The sequence below is a fragment of the Punica granatum genome, chromosome 4 (genome assembly GCF_007655135.1).
Source record: "Punica granatum isolate Tunisia-2019 chromosome 4, ASM765513v2, whole genome shotgun sequence".
Taxonomy (NCBI): Eukaryota; Viridiplantae; Streptophyta; class Magnoliopsida; order Myrtales; family Lythraceae; genus Punica; species Punica granatum.
The window spans coordinates 888,656-908,739 of NC_045130.1; the positions used below are offsets into that span (position 1 = coordinate 888,656).

The window sequence follows — 20,084 nt, forward strand, 5'->3', positions numbered from 1 at the left end:
TTTCCGCGTTTCCGGGCATGTGCAAGGGGACTCCCGATCGAGTGAATGTGGGTAAGTCATCCATAATCTCGGTCCAGACAGGCTCATTTTCCCCTTCTTTTTTTTTTCTTTTTTTTTTTGTGTGTAAAACGACGATAATATATTAAATCAATTTCCCTTTCTATTTTCTATATGAGATAGTAATGTTATGCAGTTGTAATCAAGTCGAATTGCAAATAATAAACAAATTTTTCATACCGCTCTAGAAATTTTTGTAATATGAAACTACGAAGTTGGCTCAGCTAAATACAAGAAAGACTCGAGCTCAGGTGAAACTGCCGTAAAGTTTCAAAAAGCAGTCGAATCGGGCTGAGATAAGACTGAAAAATCACGTCTATCTTTGCACCTTACATGTACAACAAAACAATAATCCACAAAACGCTACACGTAAATGCCAAGGATTTGAAATGTCAAGAGAAGAGGGAGAAAAATCACCTTGTGGTCCATCAGAACTCACCGAGGACAGAGAATATTCTTCAGGACCCGCTGCAACATAACTTCATGCCAAGAATCACTCACTCTCATCATGAGTATATTATTCTTTCATCACCTCATCTCTCGAGCAAGTGCCCCTCAGAATAACTGGTTGGCTAGCAATTCTCGCATCCTAACAGAAGAACCAGGAAATGTACCCTGTATCCAAAGTAGAATAGATGGGAATGTGTTAGGAAAAATCCACAGGTCTACTTTGGACTTGGGCCCATCCGCAACCCAAAAGCTTAAGCCAATGGGTTATTAGACCATTATCTCTTATAAACCTATGGATTTCCTCTCAACTTTTCCATGTGGGATTACTTCCAACACCCGCACTCACCATTCTCCATATAGGAGAGAAACCGGCCCAACAATTCCCCCCCTTCTCGACTATATGGAGGACTTCGAGCCGGGCTTCCACTTCCGGACTCGGATACCAATTGTTAGGCCCATCACTAGCCACGAGTTCCACACTCGGGCCTTGGCGTGGTGTGGGTTTCCACGCATAGCGTGTGCACTTCCCCAGGATCGTTACCTTGGGCTCTGATACCACTTGTTAGGTAAAATCCACAGGTCTACTTTGGACTCGGGCCCATCCGCAACCCAAAAGCTTAAGCCAATGGGTTGCTAGACCATTATCTCTTATAAACCTATGGATTTCCTCTCAATTTTTCCATGTGGGATTACTTCCATCACCCGCCCTCATCATTCTCCATATAGGAGAGAAACCGGCCCAACAATTCCCCCCCATTCTCGACTATATGGAGGACTTCGAGCCGGGTTTTTTACTTCCGAACTCGGATACCAATTGTTAGGTCACGGCCCAACAATTCCCCCCCATTCTGGACTATATGGAGGACTTCGAGCCGGGCTTTTTACTTCCGAACTCGGATACCAATTGTTAGGCCATTCACTAGCCACGAGTTCCACACTCGGGCCTTGGCGCGGTGTGGGTTTCCACGCATAGCGTGTGCACTTCTCCAGGATCATTACCTTGGGCTCTGATACCACTTGTTAGGTAAAATCCACAGGTCTACTTTGGACTTGGGCCCATCCGCAACCCAAAAGCTTAAGCCAATGGGTTACTAGACCATTATCTCTTATAAACCTATGAATTTCCTCTCAACTTTTCCATGTGGGATTACTTCCAACACCCGCACTCACCATTCTCCATATAGAAGAGAAACCGGCCCAACAATTGAGGGCTTACTTCAGACTCTGGCCCATCCGCAACCCAAAAGCTTAAGCCAATGGGTTGCTAGACCATTATCTCTTATAAACCTATGGATTTCCTCTCAATTTTTCCATGTGGGATTACTTCCATCACCCGCCCTCATCATTCTCCATATAGGAGAGAAACCGGCCCAACAGAATGTTAGAACGAAACACAAGTTTTATCGCCTATAATATAAGGTAAAAAGACAATATAAGGAACCAAAAGCTCATACAGGCCTCAATAGCCTTAACAGATGTTACCCTAACTCAAGATCGTGACAATCGCATCAAGACATCTCAAACAGAGTGCCAGCAACAAAAAGCCTATGGGAGTGATGTCACTATAAAAATATAAAACATACAAATTACAGAGTGTATCAACAATTTGTCGGTGCTTAGTTGAGAAGGTGGTTTGACTATAAAAATTATCATGCACCAAGAACACATTCACAGACTTACCACGTTAAGCCTCATGAGAATATGGCATTAACAAATGCCTCGGCATCAAAGGGTTGGAGATCTTCTACACCTTCACCCACGCCGACAAACTTCACAGGGATACCTAGCTCATCAACCACACTAACCTGAAAAGTACAAATATAATTCCCATTTACCAAGCAACATTTTTCTTTCTTCCAGTTTAGCAAGTAATTTGGCCAAGGGAGGAGGTAAAACCACTGTTAAAGAACTGATGACATCAATTCAAAGCTCTTACCACACAGCCACCTCTGGCAGAACCATCAAGCTTTGTCAAGACTAACCCAGTTATCCCGACCACCTGCTCATGGGTTAATGGTTCAGGGTAAAGCTTGCAAATACATATTATATCATTAAGTTTACTCATTGGGAGTAAGGTCGAGAAAAGAGGCAACTGTGCCAAACACTTCAACAGCAATTACCAAAAGCCACATAAAAGTATGGAATTCCTTTCATTTATTCATTCCAGACTTAAAGCACCACCATCCAGATGAGGCCAATAAACTTGAAGCTCGAAATTCCAGCTTGAACCAGCCCTATGTTTAGGTCAAAAATCACAACCTAAGATGGAATGTTGATTGGTGCGGGCATGAAGGGATGTCTTACATCATTGAACTCTCTTGCCTGTGGAAGCATATTCAGACCTGTCGTCCCATCCAGAACTTGCAAAATCTCCTGAAATCATTTCAAAATGGTCTTAGAACTCACATTTGCAGAAATATGGTGGGAACACATCATTCAAGGAATCAGACATTTAACTTACGTTTGGTGCACCAGAAACCACCTTGGACACAGCTTTCTTACATGCAATCAGCTCTTCCATCAAGCTGTAATTAGTATGCAAACCTGACAATGTGAACATATAAGGATGCATGTCTGCTGAGATTGGAAAGATAATATGCAACGACCATAATAGCACCAAAAGGCAAAAGTAGATAGTCTATGCTTACGTCCAGATGTGTCACACAAGACAATATCAAATCTTTCTTCTTTCCCTCTTTTCACAGCCTGTGAAAGAACTATTCAGGCAGCACTACTAAGACTATAGTTAGCATCATTCATTCAAATAGTATATCCACAGGAAGCACAGCTCGACATGGAATGTAAGACCAAAATCATTTGATTTTCTATCCAACTGCCTACCTGATGATGCTTTAGCATTCTCTCTTTCAGCTACAACAATCTCGCACCCAGTTCTCTCTGCCCATATTTCCAGTTGATCACTGGCAGCTGCTCTGAATGTGTCGCCTGCTGCCAGTAACACCTAGCCAGAGTCTCCTCATTATGTAATGGAAAGGAAAAACAAGCGAGGTCTAGAAATAATTGAAATTTATAAAAGAGATTCACGACACTTTTGTTGGCATCACAGAGATTATTCAGTCATATCTATATATCTATATAGGTGACAGGTAGGCCAGTGGCCGCTCTAAAGCCCCATTTTATTTTTTAATTTTTTTCAACTTCTTTCGTTTTTTTTTTATAATAATTTATGACCCAAAATTAACATATTACACAACCTCTCGCAACTTTGTTTTCACAATCGACTCCTAAAACTCTAATATTATTTTATAACTCTTACATCAATTTATGAGCGATTCTCTTCTTAATCTAACTTCATGAGACAAAATGAACTATGAGATGACTAATTTACTCAATAGAAGATGAAATAGTGTTTATAACTGAAAATGGTACGCCTTCAATGAATTAGTTTCAAGCTATTATTCAATTAAGTTTTTAAATTCAATATGTCAAAGGCTCTAATAATATTCTGCCCAGCAAATTAATATAGGTTTATCCAAATAATCGTCTGTATAGTCCTTTGTTTTGATTTAGCCATTTTGCAATTTAATTCGCAATCGCTATCTACAATTTTTTTTAAAAAGTATATTTAAAAAAAAATCATTGTGATTTTGTCCTCAAATAGCATAATCTTGTTCAGGTATTTGATCATGTGAATTTTATGGATACTTACTGTTGAAGATTATGTTACAAATGACAATATATAAAACATTTACAAATGTCACAACAACTTCAAATCCAATCAGTCTGAACAGGAATTCGATTATTTTCATCTTGAAATTAACCCGCAGCAAAGGCTCAGAATTTCTTTTCCTTGTTCATAAATAAAGTAGAGTTCATGAGAATCACACCTTGGCTCCTTCATTTTTCAATCTATAAGCCAGCTTCCCTGCAGTCAAGCAATTGAATTAATCATCTTTCCCAACATGTCAATAAACCAGGTATCACAAGAAATATCTGCTACGTCAATGATTACACTGGAAACGCTTGGAGGTAATCATATGGAGAGGACACAATACCATCATATCCATGATACCAACATGTTTTCTCTCCTATAGTTTCAGTCCGGAGCAGAACTCCTCTTTCCTTTCACTGCTCGAACATGCTAAAGGAACTCGTGACAACTTACCAAGAGAAGTCGTCTTTCCACCTCCATTTACTCCGACAATCATGATCACAGCTGGCTTCCTAATTGTACAATGTAACCAAATCAATACTTGGGCTACATTTCCTTGGTATAGAATAAAAAATGACACTGACAAGACATTATAAAAAACTAATCCAACCTGAACCCGAGTTTAAGCTCTGTTTTGCTCCCTTTGGATGTTAAAATCTCCAAGACGCTCTTCCTTAAAGCATCCTACAAACATCATTTTATGCACATTACTTCCAACTTATATACAATTACACATTATAAGGAATAGATCAGCATCAAGTTAATCTCTTAAGTTTTGACCAGAACTACTGAAAAAGACTAAAAAAGACAAGTCGAATGCAACTTGTCCTCCAAGTATGTATATGTACTGATGTCTGAAGTTTTTGCATCCAGATTACTGTGTCTAACCTGTCCAGCCAACTCAAACATCAAATCCATATAAGCAGATGAATAAATTGATTTTTTGGCTCTATCTGTACCTTAATCTCACTTCCTGACTTGAGCTTCCCTGCCAAAATATCCTCACGCAGGCCCTCCACAATCCTAATTGTAATTTTTGGTCCGAAATCAGCCACCAGCAGAACCTGAAACCAGAATTCGGGAAAAAGAAAATCCAAATCCAACAATTAATATTTCCAGGAACAAAATCGAGACTCCAGAATTCACTTCGGACAATGATCAATGCTCAACTAATCCCAAAACTCCTCAAGACATTTCTTATGTAAACAAACAGGAAGAGGATGGATATTCGACCTGAGGATGCAACGGGAGCATGAACCAAGCAACTATAATATTTTCGTGGACTAGAACAGCAAATGCAGCATTTGAACCAATTGAATCCCAGCGTCGAAAACTTATATGTACTTCTTCACCAACCAACAGTACAAGCGAGGAGATCTCGTCCATGACAGCTCAAGTTACGATGCAAAATGAACCAAAAATCGAGCTACAGTTTCCTCCCAAAAGCAACGAAAGCCACTTCCTAGGGCTAAACTGAATCCGAGATTCCTAAATAGCTCCATTCTTAAGAAAACAGAAGGAGGAGAGAGGACAAACACCTCTTCGAGTTCGTCAAGGACACGATCAGTGTCCGCGAGGTTCCAGTAGAGGAGAAGCTCGTCGATTACGGCAAGGTTGTCCCTCGTCTTCGAGAATCCTCCAGAAAATATCTTCTCCACGTCGTTCTTCGCCTTCTCCTTTATCAAGCGGCCGAGCCGCGAGAAGAATCCAGTCTGGCCGGCGAAGCACCTGAACCGGGAGCTCGCCGCTCCACGCGGCCCGGCCCGCGACTGGGTGACGTTGAAGAGGAGCTGGACCGATTGACGCGGCGGCAAGGGCTTGGAGAGAAGAGAAAGCTGAGCAGAAGGAGAAGCCGAAGGAGACGAAGAAGCCATTATCATCCTTCACTTCCCGAGCTCTGGGCTCTACTCCCACTTTCTGAGAGAAGGAAGTAGTAGACTGTGGACTAGCTTATAGAAGATAGGGCTGGAACGTCGTCGTTTTACTATTGTGAGCTTGACACAATATGACGTCGTTTTGCTGCTGGATTTCTCTCACTTTGCGCTTCTTTCCGTTAATTGTTAACTAACCGGAGAACCGAAAACCGTTGAAGTAATGGCCAACTGACCATTTTGCCCCCGGGCTTTGCCGCCACTGAAGCAAATTTTTTTTTTTTTTGGTAGGAAACGGGGCAAGATGCCCAGTTTAATACGGTAGTTTTTAAATTTAGTTTTCCCCCCGTCTCTCACTTGTTTGCTCCCGCTTAGTTATAGTTCTTGCGTTTCACCAGAAAGCCGAAATGGAAGATCCGCCACCATCTTCATCATCGGGGGAGAAAGATAAGTCATCTCTGCCCTCGTTATCGTCCACGGATGAGGAGGAGACGGAGGAAGACACACCAAGATCCTCATCATCATCGGAGGAGGAGGAGGCAGAGGAGCAAAATGGGGATGTGAACGTGGCCGTAGCAGCAGATTCATCGCCTCCCTCTCGTTCATCAGCACCAGAAGAAGAGCAAACTTCATCATTGTCCTCATCGCCGTCATCAGAAGATAACGAGGAAGATCCACCAATGTCCTCCTCCTCATCATCATCATCGGAGGAGGAGGAGAAGGACGACAAGGAGGGAACGGATGAGTATGTGGAGGTGGTAGAGACAGATTCACCAGGTCCCACAAAATCCTCATCGGAAGAGAAGGAGCATTTGTCATCAAGGGCTTCATCAGAAGATGAGGAGAAAGATCGACCAATATCCACAGCATCATCATCGATGAAGGAGGAGGAGAAGGACGAGGATGTGGAGGTGGCAAAGGTAGATCCGCCAATGCAGGGCTCATCATCAGAAGAGAAGGAGGGTCACTCATCACCCCCCTCATCGCAATCACCAGAAGATGAGCGGAAAGACTCCTCAACACCGGAGAAGGAGGAGGATGAGGATCATGATCCGGACCAAGGAAAGAGCACAAGTAATGCGGCAACCTCCGAGTCCTCGGCCCAAGAAGTGACCTCCAAGGCCCGATCACCCGCAGACCAACATGCCGAGGGATCGGAAGGATCGCAGCAGCTGAATCCCCGTTATCTCCGAATCAAGTTTGTCGACCATGATGCCACGGACACCAGCTCAGGTTCAGGTTCAGGTGATGGAAGTAGTCAGCAGTCCGCTACATACGGTCGAGGTAAGCTGTGGCAGAGATATATGCCGTTGCCTCCGCTCAAGAAGCCCAAGATAGACGATGACAAGAAAGATGATGAAAAGGAGGACGATGAAAATAAAGATGATGACAAGAAGGATGAATAGTTTCGAGTAACGAATGTCTGTTTGGGATAGATAGGGCCGATATACATCAGTGATCAATGCTGATGAATTGCACTGGCTCTGAGTTTTCGTTTTCTTGACCCGATTGATTGAACTGTTCGAGGAGGGAATCCCAGCGCATATTTGGTCCGTCTTTGTTTCTTCGTTCTGTTTCTTGTATGATTAGCTACTTGCAGTTTTCGGATACTCGATTATATATGTTTTTCATGGAGAAATCTTGAACGAGTGGTCACTTTCATCATCTGTGCCCCTCAGTTGCTCCAAACCAACAGATGAAGCTACCCGTTGCTGTGTTTGTTGCCAGAAGACTATATATCATTTGGGCAATCAGTGAAATACCGCATCAATTCGATGTTTCATCAAATTTATGTGGAGTTAATCCGTCTGTCCTTGCATAAATTGATCGGGTCGTTCTATTATTTGGTACTTTTGGAGCCTTCAGTCTACTAGGTTCATTCTTGAATCTCTTTATGTTTTCATATATATATTATCATGTATGTAGGTTCATATTATAACGTGGCTCTAATCCGAAAATCGTGAGCCCTCCTTATGCTTTCACTTCTTTTATGTAACACATATATGTAGAGTTGACATCAATGTACTACAGATAGACGATGACTTCAGGTGTCGGTCAAGTCAATATTTAAATTGAGCACTGTATAAATTAAACACCAACCGGGCGGATAATCTAAGTTAATTATATAGGGTTGTAATAATGAGCTGTGTGTCGGTGATCTGGTATAAAGTACGGACAATATATTATGCATATGTATATGCATGCAGATATATATATATATATATATAGGGAGGTAATTAATTAATGTATGCTAGCAATAATATGACAGTAGGCAATACGATTTTCTTCACGTTTCGTTCGTAATCACATTGATTTGAGTAGTTTTATAATCTCAAACAAAACATTAAAAAAAAAAGATGTCTGTCTATATATACATATTATCATCAACCTAGCTACTTTTTCCATTCGCTTAATTTTACGCCCCGCTTGAATTCAAAGAATCCTGATTTTAACTTTAACTTTAACTTTAATTCAACACACTACACAATAAAAATACACATTTTCCAATTTAAAAATTTTAACTTTAACTTTAACTCAACACACTACACAACAAAAACACATATTTTTCAAGTCAAATTTATAATCATATCTCATTTGTCATTTTCCACAATCAAAATCAAAATCAAAATCAAAGTAACTTTAACTCTGAATCCAAACGAATATTTGGCAAGTCAACTTATTTCTAGTCTTTTCCATGAAAATTATCCACGCTACACAGTATTGTCCCCCAAAGGAAAGTTATCCGGAATCAGACGGGACTGGGGAGGGAATCAAATGAACACAGTCGACTACAAATACAATACAATCAATCAGAGTCAAAATATAATCGACTGTATTCATTTGAACCCCGAGCAATCTCGTCGAGGACCGGATAAGCTTCTATTCTACAAATGATCCGATGCCCGCTCGAAAAACAAAAGTTCCTTTTTTTCTAAAAGGAAGGACAGTTTTTTCCTCATTAGTTACGCAGAAGGATGAGGTGGGTGCTCTGACATCATCAAATACAACTAATTTACAAGTCGTCAGTTTTCCAATATATCTTTCCTTCACTTTTCCGTTGACCCATCTGCATATGGTCGTCCCCCATTTCATTTTCACCTAACCAATGATGTGATGATCGATCAGGTCGTCATAAGAATGACTAATAAGACACGTTACATGTGTTTTGATCATTCCATGCAACAGCTCAAATCGATAGGAGGTAGATAGAGACGACGATGTGATGAGTTGCATTTGAAAAAGCGATTGATCGGCATACTAGTAATACTCTAATGCATAGGATTTGGATTTGGCTTCATTAAGTAATTACTCTCTCCGATTCCCATCCAGAGATCCGTTGTCCATTTCTCAAGATATACTGTGTACCGTAGTGCATGTCCCTATATATGCGTGAAGTTGCATGGCTTAAAAAAAAAAACAGTACAAAAACAACATTGTGGTCATGTGTTTTTGTTAAGGATAATTAGCCTCCATGTGGTGTACTCCGTTAGACATAGGGGTTACAGCGTTAGTTTTTTTTTTTCCATTTTCACATTTTCAGTACACAATCTTTAAACTTGCGTTTGGAAACAGAGTTTGATTTTTATTTTTATTTTGATTCTGGAAATGGAAAAAATGAAATTGTATTATAAATTTGACTTGGGAAACGTGTATTTTTGTTGTGTAGTTGGTATAGTTAAAATCAAAATCATGATTCTAAAATTAAACTTCATTCCCAAACGGAGCCACATTTTAATTCTAAATCTTTTTTCTTTTATCATTCGTACCCTCAACTTTTCATTTTATTTCATTTTAGTCATACAAAGAAAATCGAAAGGGAATGAGTGGTTGGGGCCGCCAATCAACAACCCTGACCCCTCCACCAAGATTGTCGATACACGCGGAGGACGACGGCGACCTCGGTCAGCGGCCCCAACCCCAAATCGACCGAGGACCTCTGAACCGGTACCCACAGAGGACGTTGGCGACCTCTGTGGAAGGGTTGGGGTCCCTGGTCGATTTAGGGTTTGGGCCACCAATCGGCGACCCCAACCCCTCCACCGATGTCGTCAGTACCCACAGAGGACATTGGCAACCTCGGTGGAAGGGTCGGGGTCCCCGATCTATTCGGGGTTGGGGCCGCCAATCGGCAACCTCGACCCCTCCATCGAGGTGACTGGCGTCCTTTGTGGGTACCAACGATCTCGGTGGAGGGGTCGAGGTCGTCGATTGACGGCCCTAACCCCCGAATCGATCGGGGACCTTCGAGTCAGAATCCCCGGTCGATTCGGGGTTGAGGCCGCCAATCGGTGATCCCGACCCCTTCTTCTCTTTCAATTTTCTTTGTAAGACTAAAATGAAACAAAATGGAAAGTTGAGGGTAAGAATGATAAAAGAAAAAAAGATTTAGAATTTAAATGACTAAAAAGCTAAAGATTGAGGACTGAAAATGAAAAAAAAATACCGTAACCCCTATGTCTAACGGAATATATCACATGGAGGCTAATTATCCCTAACAAAAATGCATTGTGCAATTTATCTCGATTCCAAACCATAAATGGAGTTTTTCTACTTTTCTCAAAAAAAAAAAAACTTGAAGTTGCATATATACGAAGATAAGAGAAAAACGCAACCCCTTCGACTACGTTACATGAAATAATCAACAAGGATCAGGGCATATAATACTCTTATTCGAAGAGAGAATGAACTGCGAAGGCGACGACTTAAGGTTGTCCTCACCAATGCAAACACGAGACGGTAAAGTACCCCGAAGAATGACACAACTAATCTCCTGTTGCATATAATATGAATATACATATATATATACACACACAGACACACACACATATACAATACAATATATATATATATATATATATATCCGAATTTTTAATTATATATCGCCCCCGGTGAGCTGTGAAGACCCTCGCGCGCGCGGAACTGGAATTTTTATCCCACTGCACGGAAGCAACCCGTATGTTTACGCCGTTAGTTTTATCTTGAAGGAAAGCAGACTTTGAAAATTATTAATTGATAATTTCATCCTCACAGAAACACTAGCAGCTGGACGCCACAAAAATTTCCAAGCAACCGCATGATGATGCTTGGTTTAAAAGCAACTAACGTTCTGAAACTTAAAATGGAAAATTTATTTATTTATTATATATGTGTGCGAGAGCGCGACTTTGTGTGTATATATATATATATATATATATATAGGGGGAGGCAGTATTCTATATGGACCAGCATATATCATAAGTCCTTTTATCCGGTTTTCCCAAACTTCTGTGTGCCTGTCATCTCTATTACAAGCTTTTTCGAAACTCTTTAGGCCATAATTGATTTCATCCTTGCAGGAATTAACTAAGAGTCGAAAATTGTAGTTTACGTGTTGATCTACTTGCTCTACCGACCTACGGTTTGTGCCTATCTACTTGTATATGTTGGCGCCGCAGGTATGATGAATAATCGGAAAAGTGATGATGGATTTGAAATGGCCAGCATGAGCAACCGCGTTCTGGAACTCACAGTCATTTCGGGAGAAGACCTTCGGATCAAGGGAAAACCAATCAGGAACAACGCGTATGCAATCATAAAAACCAACAACGTCCCCAACGCGACCACGAAAGTCGACCAGGAAGGCGGAAGCTACCCTTACTGGGATGAGAAGCTCCTCGTGGACCTGCCCCTCCGCACGTTCTTCATCACAGTTGAGGTCCGCCGGAGAACATCCTCTGGAGTGGGGCAGCTCATTGGGGCAGCAAGCATCCCGGTTTCGGACTTCATCGGAGGCTACACGCCAGAGAACTACCTGCACTTCCTGAGTTACCGGCTGAGGGACGCAGTTGGAGAGAGAAACGGGATCGTGAATGTGTCGGTGAGGGTGAAGTCACCGGCGCCTTACGGGTGTTCTACGGCATCAGCGACACAGCCAGAGATGGGCATTCAATCAGTGGATCCAGGAGATGGCCGTGCAGGCGGGACAGTAGTGACCGGTATGCCCGTATGTTTTCCTCACGCATGCAGATCTAGATAATTATTGCAATTGTCAAAGCTAGATGAGTAGCCGATGTAGAATTTTCTTTTTGCCCAGAAAATAACAATAATGAAGTGAAGGATGATAAGAATTTTTTGAAATGGTAAGGATTCTTCACATAAATGAATTAGAAATTTAATTTATATGTCGAACTTGTTTTTGGATAAGCCAGTTATGATCTTCCCCAAAACTTCGCAGTTTGTTTTATTCACATACATATTGATATATATATATATATATATATGTATATCTTCAATTTACCATATTTTCGCAAGGAATTTACAGCCCATAGGATATGTGTTGCTTGTTTTTGGACTATACAAAACAAAGAAAGGCATGAAACTTTTTAGGAAGGCCGAAAACAAATAACAAAAGGTTGGAATGAGGAAGGCATGAAACTTTTTCCCTAAAGTCTCTCAGGTGCATAAATGTTCTCTATTTTGTTCCACCCATATACGTCTTAACTTGATTATCCTTTAATTATATCCTTTCTATTGTTATCCCTGCAATATATATATGTGTGTGTGTGTGGTTGTTGGGATGAGGATTAGTAAGTTGAAATGTGCGGAATCTAATCCTAACACGATCTAGTCGCTCAACCAATGCACTCACATCTCTTTTATTTTTTTTGAATCGTGATATCAAAAAGCTCAATTGACCTAATTATTATATCTCTTTTTTTAATTAAATTGAAAAATTTCCTCTTCATTAAAAAAGTATTACAAATTTTGTGAATGTAAAAAATTATACGATAAGAGAACTTTACTTCTTAGTGAACTGACTCGATTTGATTTATCGTGGTCTAATTGAGATTCCGAATACTATAATTCACACCAAAAAAAAGTATTACTAATTTTGATTGCATCGTAGATTAGCTCTTTCTGGGTAAATATTCTGCAAAACATGTACTTAAATAATTATTAAGGGCGCATGCATATCTCGTGGATGGACTTAACTTTTGTTATGATTTGTCACTCTTATCCTGACAGTGGCAAATGAAGATTGATATTGACCAACTCAAACCGGGATCCAAGTCAATGTCAGGGGCTTAATAATGGATGTATATCTAGCTTATATAAATACATATAAAAATAATTTCATTATTTCTAGGTCAATACACATCAATCAATACATACACATATATATATATAATAAAAATAATAATAAGCGATTTGCCTGTTTCTTGCGCAAAAAGATGAAATATCATGAAACCACGCCTTGTTGCCATCTCTTACGTACTCTCTCACTCGGCCACATTGTTGTTTTGATTAATACTAGGGTATTTAATCTATAATGAAATATGCAATGGAATTAAAAGATAACACGCAATCTTGCATAATAAGAATACAAGTAATTTTTATATTGGCAGCTATATATATGTGATACATTATAAGAACTATATATAGTTAAAAATATATATTGGCCATTCACATACAAATTTATCTTATATTGGCAATTATATATATAGTGCCATATAAATTACAACTTTTACCATTGTATTTCTATTTGTAAAGATGCGGATGAGACTCTGCGAACTTATATATATATACATTGTGTTGGATGCTCATTCAATGTAAACATCAATCTTATGTCATTTTAGTTGTTTCAAAAAAGTTTTATAAATTTTCTCTTTGCTTACTTTGTTCTGATGGTGTTTTATTTGGAGTGTTTATTATTTTTTTTTATTCATATATTTGCACAAATGTATTCATTCAATTCTTATATATATATATATATATATTTGCATGAGAACTTTTTATTTTCCTTTAATTAATATATTCGCTAATTTATTTTAATCTAATTTTTTTGTCACGTGTTGGCATGAGAATTTTTCCTTTCATCTTTTTTATTTGTCTATAGCATAAAAAATTTTGAAGTGCTACAATAGTTAATCATTTGTTAAAAGAATTAGAATCGAAAAAATATGCATGTATAGATTGTTTTATTTATTTAGCTATCTTCTCGTATAATTCGTAATGTCAATTTCTTCTAATAATTTTTTAATTCGCATAAATATTTATAACATTTTTCTTCACCAAAATAATTACATTTTTTGTATCATTATCGAGTAATGCACAGGTATTTAGTTAGTTTATGTGGAAATAAATAAATTTTAATAAAGAAAATTAAGGCTGACGGCGCATTTTATTAATTTCGTTGGAGAAATTTGCTGTGGAGTTGCTATTGAATGATGACCAAAATATGTGATTTGACTTATGCTGACGTGTCATTGACCTCGACATTGTCAAAAGTTGTTCTTACTTAGTCAACTTTCGATTGCTTTATTTATTCGCTCGTGCCAGCCGTCGTTCGACCTGCTGGCCTGCTGCAATGACTATATGTGCGTCGTTCGATACTACTGTCGCCGTGTATTTATTCATTAGCAATCATTTTTACTTTTAATATATTTTTGTCATCAATTAGCCCTAAACATTAACATTTTGTCTATCATTTATATCTTTTCATTAATCTCCGTGACGGAAAATTCATAGATGACGTTAAATTTTTTGTCATTTTTTCGTTACGGAATGGTATAAATGGTAGACGGAATGCCAACGTTTGGGACTAATTGGTGGTAAAAATATATCATGGGTAAAAATGATTGCTGATGAATAAGTAAATGACGATAGGGATAGTCTACTCTATAAATCCATTTTCTTCCCACGTTATAATTATAAACAAATCCTTATTTGTAAATGAACCTTTTATAATTTCTAATTTCTAAAGTGATTCAACACCTTTTTTTTTTTTACTTTTTAAATAAGGTTTCGGATTTGATAATAAAAATTCGAATTTGAATCTTGTAAAAATGATTAAAATTAAATATTGATAGAGTTTTATTTTTTAGTTGATCGGCACGGTTTGAAAGTAAAATTGAATTAATTGGATACCCATATGAACTATCTGTGTTCATTTATTAGATATTATGAATTTTATTTCATTTTAGTAAACTCACGGACCTCCATTGTATCGAACAAATATCTTGTATTATGTTTTAGTATATAACAAATAAAAAATATATGGTATTATCTTTTAGTATATAGCAGATTTGGTAACCATAATTGAAATATAATTTAATGACTGTAAATATGAAATTTGATTCTCATACGGTAATTAAAAGATTTTATATTCGATACTTAGTACGTGGGATTATTTGTGCCCCTTCAACATTAAGGGTCAATGTATCTTACTTGCCTTATTTTTTTATTTTGTTTTTATTTTTTGGTTTGAACCTTGGTATTTGGAAGTTTAATTGGGCCCCGACTAATCCTGTCGAGCCGGGTCGACCCACCAAGGGTAAAGCTCTCCCAGTGTGGATTTTCTGCATTCACAATGACTCGAACACGATATCTTGCTTAAGCGGAACAAGCGCCGAACCACTTGAACCAACCCACGTTGGTTACTTGCCTTATTTTTATGGGGTATTTACCTAAAATGACTCATGGTTTGTCCGTTTTGTCAAATCTATCATATGTTTTTTTAATTAAATCTATCACATGGTTTACTTTTTGCATCAAATCTATCTCGGTATTATCTTTTCCGTCGACATCCAACGGTCTAGCTAACGTGGCGCCTACGTGGCAAGTGTGGCCCACTATCTCTTCACGTGCCACATCAGTACGGCCGTTAGATGCTGACGGAAAAGATAACGCCGAATAGATTTGATACAAAAAGTAAACTATGAATAGATTTGACAAAAAAAAGTATAAGATAGATTTGACAAAACGGACAAATCATGGTCATTTTAGGTAAAAATCTCTATTTTTATTAATGAAAATCGGCAATTAATTTCTAGCAATGACTTTCGTTTTTTTTAATTATTATAGCTGCATGCAGGACTCCTAAACGAACTTTTAGAGGTGTAAGCTTCATTTGAATATTTTTCCCACTCGTTTTCCTATTTAATCTATACGAACTTATTTACCTGGCTCAATGGAAATATATATTTATTATTCTTCTTGCGGATCGAAGTAGATACATGACCATCACATGGTGGAATTGTCCTAATCTGACGTTGAACAGTTAGATAAACTTTTAGAAGAAAAATTTGCCTCTTTCCAATAAATTTTCCAATCGGTGGCTGAAAAAGAAAAAAAAGTAAAGTATTTTAAGCTATTGATCGACGAGTCAGGAAATTTGTTCAAATCTTCAACCAATTTAGCCGACGCGTGCCAAAAATTTGAACTTTTCCAATTTCCAACACGAGGATTGCGCATATACATACATACACACATACACACATATATATATATGTATATTTATAATAAAGTGGATTTATCAATTTTTCATAGAATATTATTGGATATTTTGATTACCAAATATTTTGATTTTCTTTTTTACAAGGAACCTATAGGCCTAATATATATTGAAACAGAAATCGTAATAGTTAATAAAGGGATGTGGTTGACCAGAAAAATAATAAAAGAGTACAAGTAGCCCCACTACAAGTATTAAACTTGAAATTTTTTAGTTAGCAGGCGAGAACGGACCGCAGTGCGCTACACTCTCTTTGACTTAAAATTTAAGGGGGAGAAACTCCGCTAATTTATTCTCAACTCCGAAAATGGTTACTGAAGGGAAAAATTTACGGAAGTTCGATGGCGACTGGTTATTAGGCCCCGTTTAGATTCCAAGAAATTTGATTTTAACTTTAATTTTTATTTTAACTCAACACACTACACAACAAAAATATATATTTCCCAAGTAAAATTTATAATTACATCTCATTTGTCATTTTCCACAATCAAAATCAAAATCAAAATAACTTTAACTCTGAATCCAAACGGCCATTGCATGCATGTGCATCACATTCTTGTCACTTGAATTTCATCTCAGATAATGACTTGGAGCTACTAACCATAAGAAACTAATCAACTAATGTACATACGATGCATATATGTGTTTAACATAATTAATCCAAAAGAATCAAATTTAGATTTGAATTTCGATCATACTAATAAAGGTTTATTGCACCACATAGTATAATATTGACATATATTCTTAGATTTATCCAACGTCATTTTTTTTACTGAAATATCCTAATGTTGTTATTTTTGTTTCGCCAACTATCTTCTAGAGCTAGATGGTGACATCAAATTAACAACGTTGGGATATCTCAGACAAAAAATTAACGTTGAAATAAATTTAAAAATATATGTCAATATTAAATTATATGGTGCAATAAATCCTATGAATATCAGATCCAAATTAATCGTCCTTTCCTGATAGTCATTTATGATCACACCTTCCTTGTCGTTTCCACAGTTTCTATCTATATCTATCGGTAAACGTAAAAGCCGGGCTGATCGCTTCTTCAGTAATGTTGTCAGAGGTTAAAACAGACGCACCACCCCAAAAATAGTATCGGAGCCACTGCAACTGCACGCCCCGCCTTCCCCTCACCTTCTTCGTATCTTCCTCCCCTTCCGGTTTATATATACACAGAAAAAACCTAATCCTTCTTTTGATCATCAGCAAGCAGTGCACCGATCCCTCGAATAAGCTCAAGCGACTATCGATCGACCAGACCAAGAAGACAAAGATATGCAGCAGCGATCGTTGGAGGTCACTGTTATCTCTGGAGAGGACCTGCGCCTCGGCCGAAAACCAGTCAGCAAGGACGTGTCCGTCGTCGTAAAGACAGACTTTGGCTGTGGCTACCGATGCACGACAAAGGTGGCGGATGCTGAGGGCAGCGGGATCGGACCTCAGTGGGACGAGAAGTTGGCATCGTTGCCCTTACAGTGGGACAATCGTGGAGTGATCGCTCTTGAAGTCAAGTGCCGGACTCAGCTGGGGGACGAGAGGCTCGTCGGCGCTGCAAGGGTGCCGCTGTCGGATTTCCTCGGGGGGTACGCGCCGGAGAATCACCTGCACTTCCTGAGTTACAGGCTGAGGGACTCTATCGGCCAGCGCAATGGCATTATTAATTTTTCAGCCAGGGTGAAAGCGCCGGGGAAGGGATCGGAAGTAGGAGGCCCTTCCGGTTCCGGTGGGGTCGCGGTGGGAATTCCAGTTTGGTCCGTCAAGTCTCACGTCTCTAAACAATACGAATATTGAATAGTTTCCTTTTTCTCCTTACAAATTGCATTAATTAGCTAGACATATTGATTTTTAGATAATTGTTAGAGATTGTGGGTGAGATGAGATCTTCACGGGGTACACGAGATTAAGCAGTTCAATCAATGCCTGCGCAGATTGAATTAACTGATTAATTGGAGATCTATTATGGTGCTTATTTAGTTTTCTGAAGAAATCAATTGCTTTTTTCTTCTTTCAATTTTTTTTTTTGGGGTTGAGTTCTTCTGTTTACATACCTACTACAATTTCTCGTGCATTGCATACATAGAGTACTAGCTAGCGCTCACATGGTTCTTTTTTTTTTTTTGGTGGACATAGCACCTATGGCTCGATTTTCGCATTGTGCCATTATTGAACCAAAAAGGAACACTTTTTATTATGCGAGTGTGAGCATCTGGATTGATTCGCGCAATTTAGTCAGCAATTTTGTTCTAAAAATATGTAAAAGAGATTAAAAAAAATTATAAGACAATATTACCATTGTAGTCGTTGATTGCCACCAATATTAAAGTCATCATTAATCATCAATCTCTTTTCGTCTTTGATCGTTGGAGCAGACTAAGTCCACCTCGCACCAAGGATCGACAAATGTTACTCACAATTACTTATTCCTCTTCTAAATCTTTTCCGCTAAACTTGGTTTTAGAGAGAGGAAATAAATCATAAAAAAAAAGAAAATAATCACATAGGTGTGAGGTGTTTTATACCTTTTCTTTTAAAAAAAATCATTTTGAATTCCGAGTATGGTCGAGCAATAATTAATCGAAGAATTTTAAAAATCTTGGCATTGTTTGTGAACGTTAAAGCCTCCTTTACATTATTTATTTTTGAACTTTTGCTTTTCTATGACATGGCACTATGATTTTTCGGCATTTGTCAAAGCTTTTATTGGTTGCCAATCGAAAAGTCATGAACTGTGGGAGAAATTGCCCAAAAAACATAATCACAATACTCAAAGAAATAAAAGTCATGCAAGTGAACGAAAGGTTCATCCTACATAGCATAGAATATGCCTCAGTGGCAAACAGAGCCCTCAATGGGCAGACTTTATTTGCACAAAATTAAGTAAAAGTTGCTTTTAATAAAGATGAAGTGATGCTCAAATAGAATTAATCGCAATCAATAAATTGGTCACAAGATAGAATATGTCTTAGTAGCAAACAGAGCTGTTAATGGAAATGGACAGACTTTATTTGCACAAAATTAAGTAAAAGTTCATTTTAATCAAGACGAAGCGATGCTCAAATAGGATTAGTCGCAATCAATAAATTGAGAACATCTCATAGTTATCATATTGTCCTAGAATGCACCAATCAACATAGTCACTGCGCTGTAGGCAAAAACTCATGGAATCCTCTTAGCTCTGAAGTTGGCTCGGCAGAATGAATGGAAGCATGTTGTCCTCTATAGCGATTCTCTTTTACTAGTTGAATGATTTCCAATGCTAGACCATCATCTTGGGAGGTTAGGAACCTCTCATTAGATATAAACTTATTGCTTAAGGACCTCTCGGAATGGCGTTGTATTTGAGTTCTCCGGATTAAAAATCGACTCGCGCACGAACTTTGCCATCTCGGTTTCATGTCCAATTTTGATGCTCTCTGTCTGTTCGAAGGACACCCACCCATGTAACATTGCTCCTTAATTCAATAAAATCACGTATTATTCATTAAAAAGAGAGAGAGAGAGAACACCCTGAGGGAGAATAATTAGAAAGGTTTCTTAGATAATAAATAGAGGACTTTCCACGAAGCTGCCAGTGGGTCAGTGCACAAGAGTGTAAGCGGACACGGTTGAGTCCCGGACCAGCTCTATGCTGGAACGGGGGAAAGAGCTGTGACGATATGCGCATGTCATGGTGAAGGTCTCATCACAGTTTCCGATCACCTGACGAAAAGCTCGCAATGACTGAGCTCTCTCCCTCTCTTCCAATTTT

The 20,084-nt window shown here is 38.6% G+C and overlaps 4 protein-coding genes across 5 annotated transcripts; 3 read left to right on the forward strand and 1 right to left on the reverse strand.

Moving 5' to 3' along the window:
- Positions 1–242: 242 nt before the first annotated feature.
- Positions 243–6,115, reverse strand: LOC116203941 (cell division protein FtsY homolog, chloroplastic). Of its 2 annotated transcripts, XM_031535925.1 has the most exons (12): positions 5,719–6,115; positions 5,140–5,244; positions 4,791–4,864; positions 4,634–4,692; positions 4,356–4,393; positions 3,349–3,469; positions 3,156–3,224; positions 2,969–3,051; positions 2,812–2,880; positions 2,444–2,506; positions 2,188–2,312; positions 243–672 (listed from the first exon to the last, which is right to left on the reverse strand). In XM_031535925.1, exons 1-11 carry the CDS (start codon positions 6,058–6,060, stop codon positions 2,199–2,201), a joined length of 1,137 nt encoding a protein of 378 aa, XP_031391785.1. In that variant the 5' UTR covers positions 6,061–6,115; the 3' UTR covers positions 243–672; positions 2,188–2,198. The 2 variants fall into 2 exon arrangements, with proteins under 2 accessions (XP_031391785.1, XP_031391784.1); XM_031535924.1 differs by lacking the exon at positions 243–672 and having other exon boundaries at positions 1,941–2,312.
- A 343-nt stretch (positions 6,116–6,458) lies between these two features.
- LOC116202793 (putative protein TPRXL) lies at positions 6,459–7,457 on the forward strand. Its single transcript, XM_031534405.1, has one exon. The coding sequence runs from the start codon at positions 6,459–6,461 to the stop codon at positions 7,455–7,457; it is 999 nt and encodes a 332-aa protein (XP_031390265.1).
- Positions 7,458–11,286: 3,829 nt separating this feature from the next.
- Positions 11,287–12,452, forward strand: LOC116205535 (BON1-associated protein 2). The gene has a single exon (XM_031538162.1). It carries the CDS (start codon positions 11,489–11,491, stop codon positions 12,065–12,067), a length of 579 nt encoding a protein of 192 aa, XP_031394022.1. The 5' UTR covers positions 11,287–11,488; the 3' UTR covers positions 12,068–12,452.
- A 4,963-nt stretch (positions 12,453–17,415) lies between these two features.
- Positions 17,416–18,369, forward strand: LOC116203054 (BON1-associated protein 2-like). The gene has a single exon (XM_031534719.1). It carries the CDS (start codon positions 17,612–17,614, stop codon positions 18,125–18,127), a length of 516 nt encoding a protein of 171 aa, XP_031390579.1. The 5' UTR covers positions 17,416–17,611; the 3' UTR covers positions 18,128–18,369.
- The last annotated feature ends 1,715 nt before the right edge of the window (positions 18,370–20,084 follow it).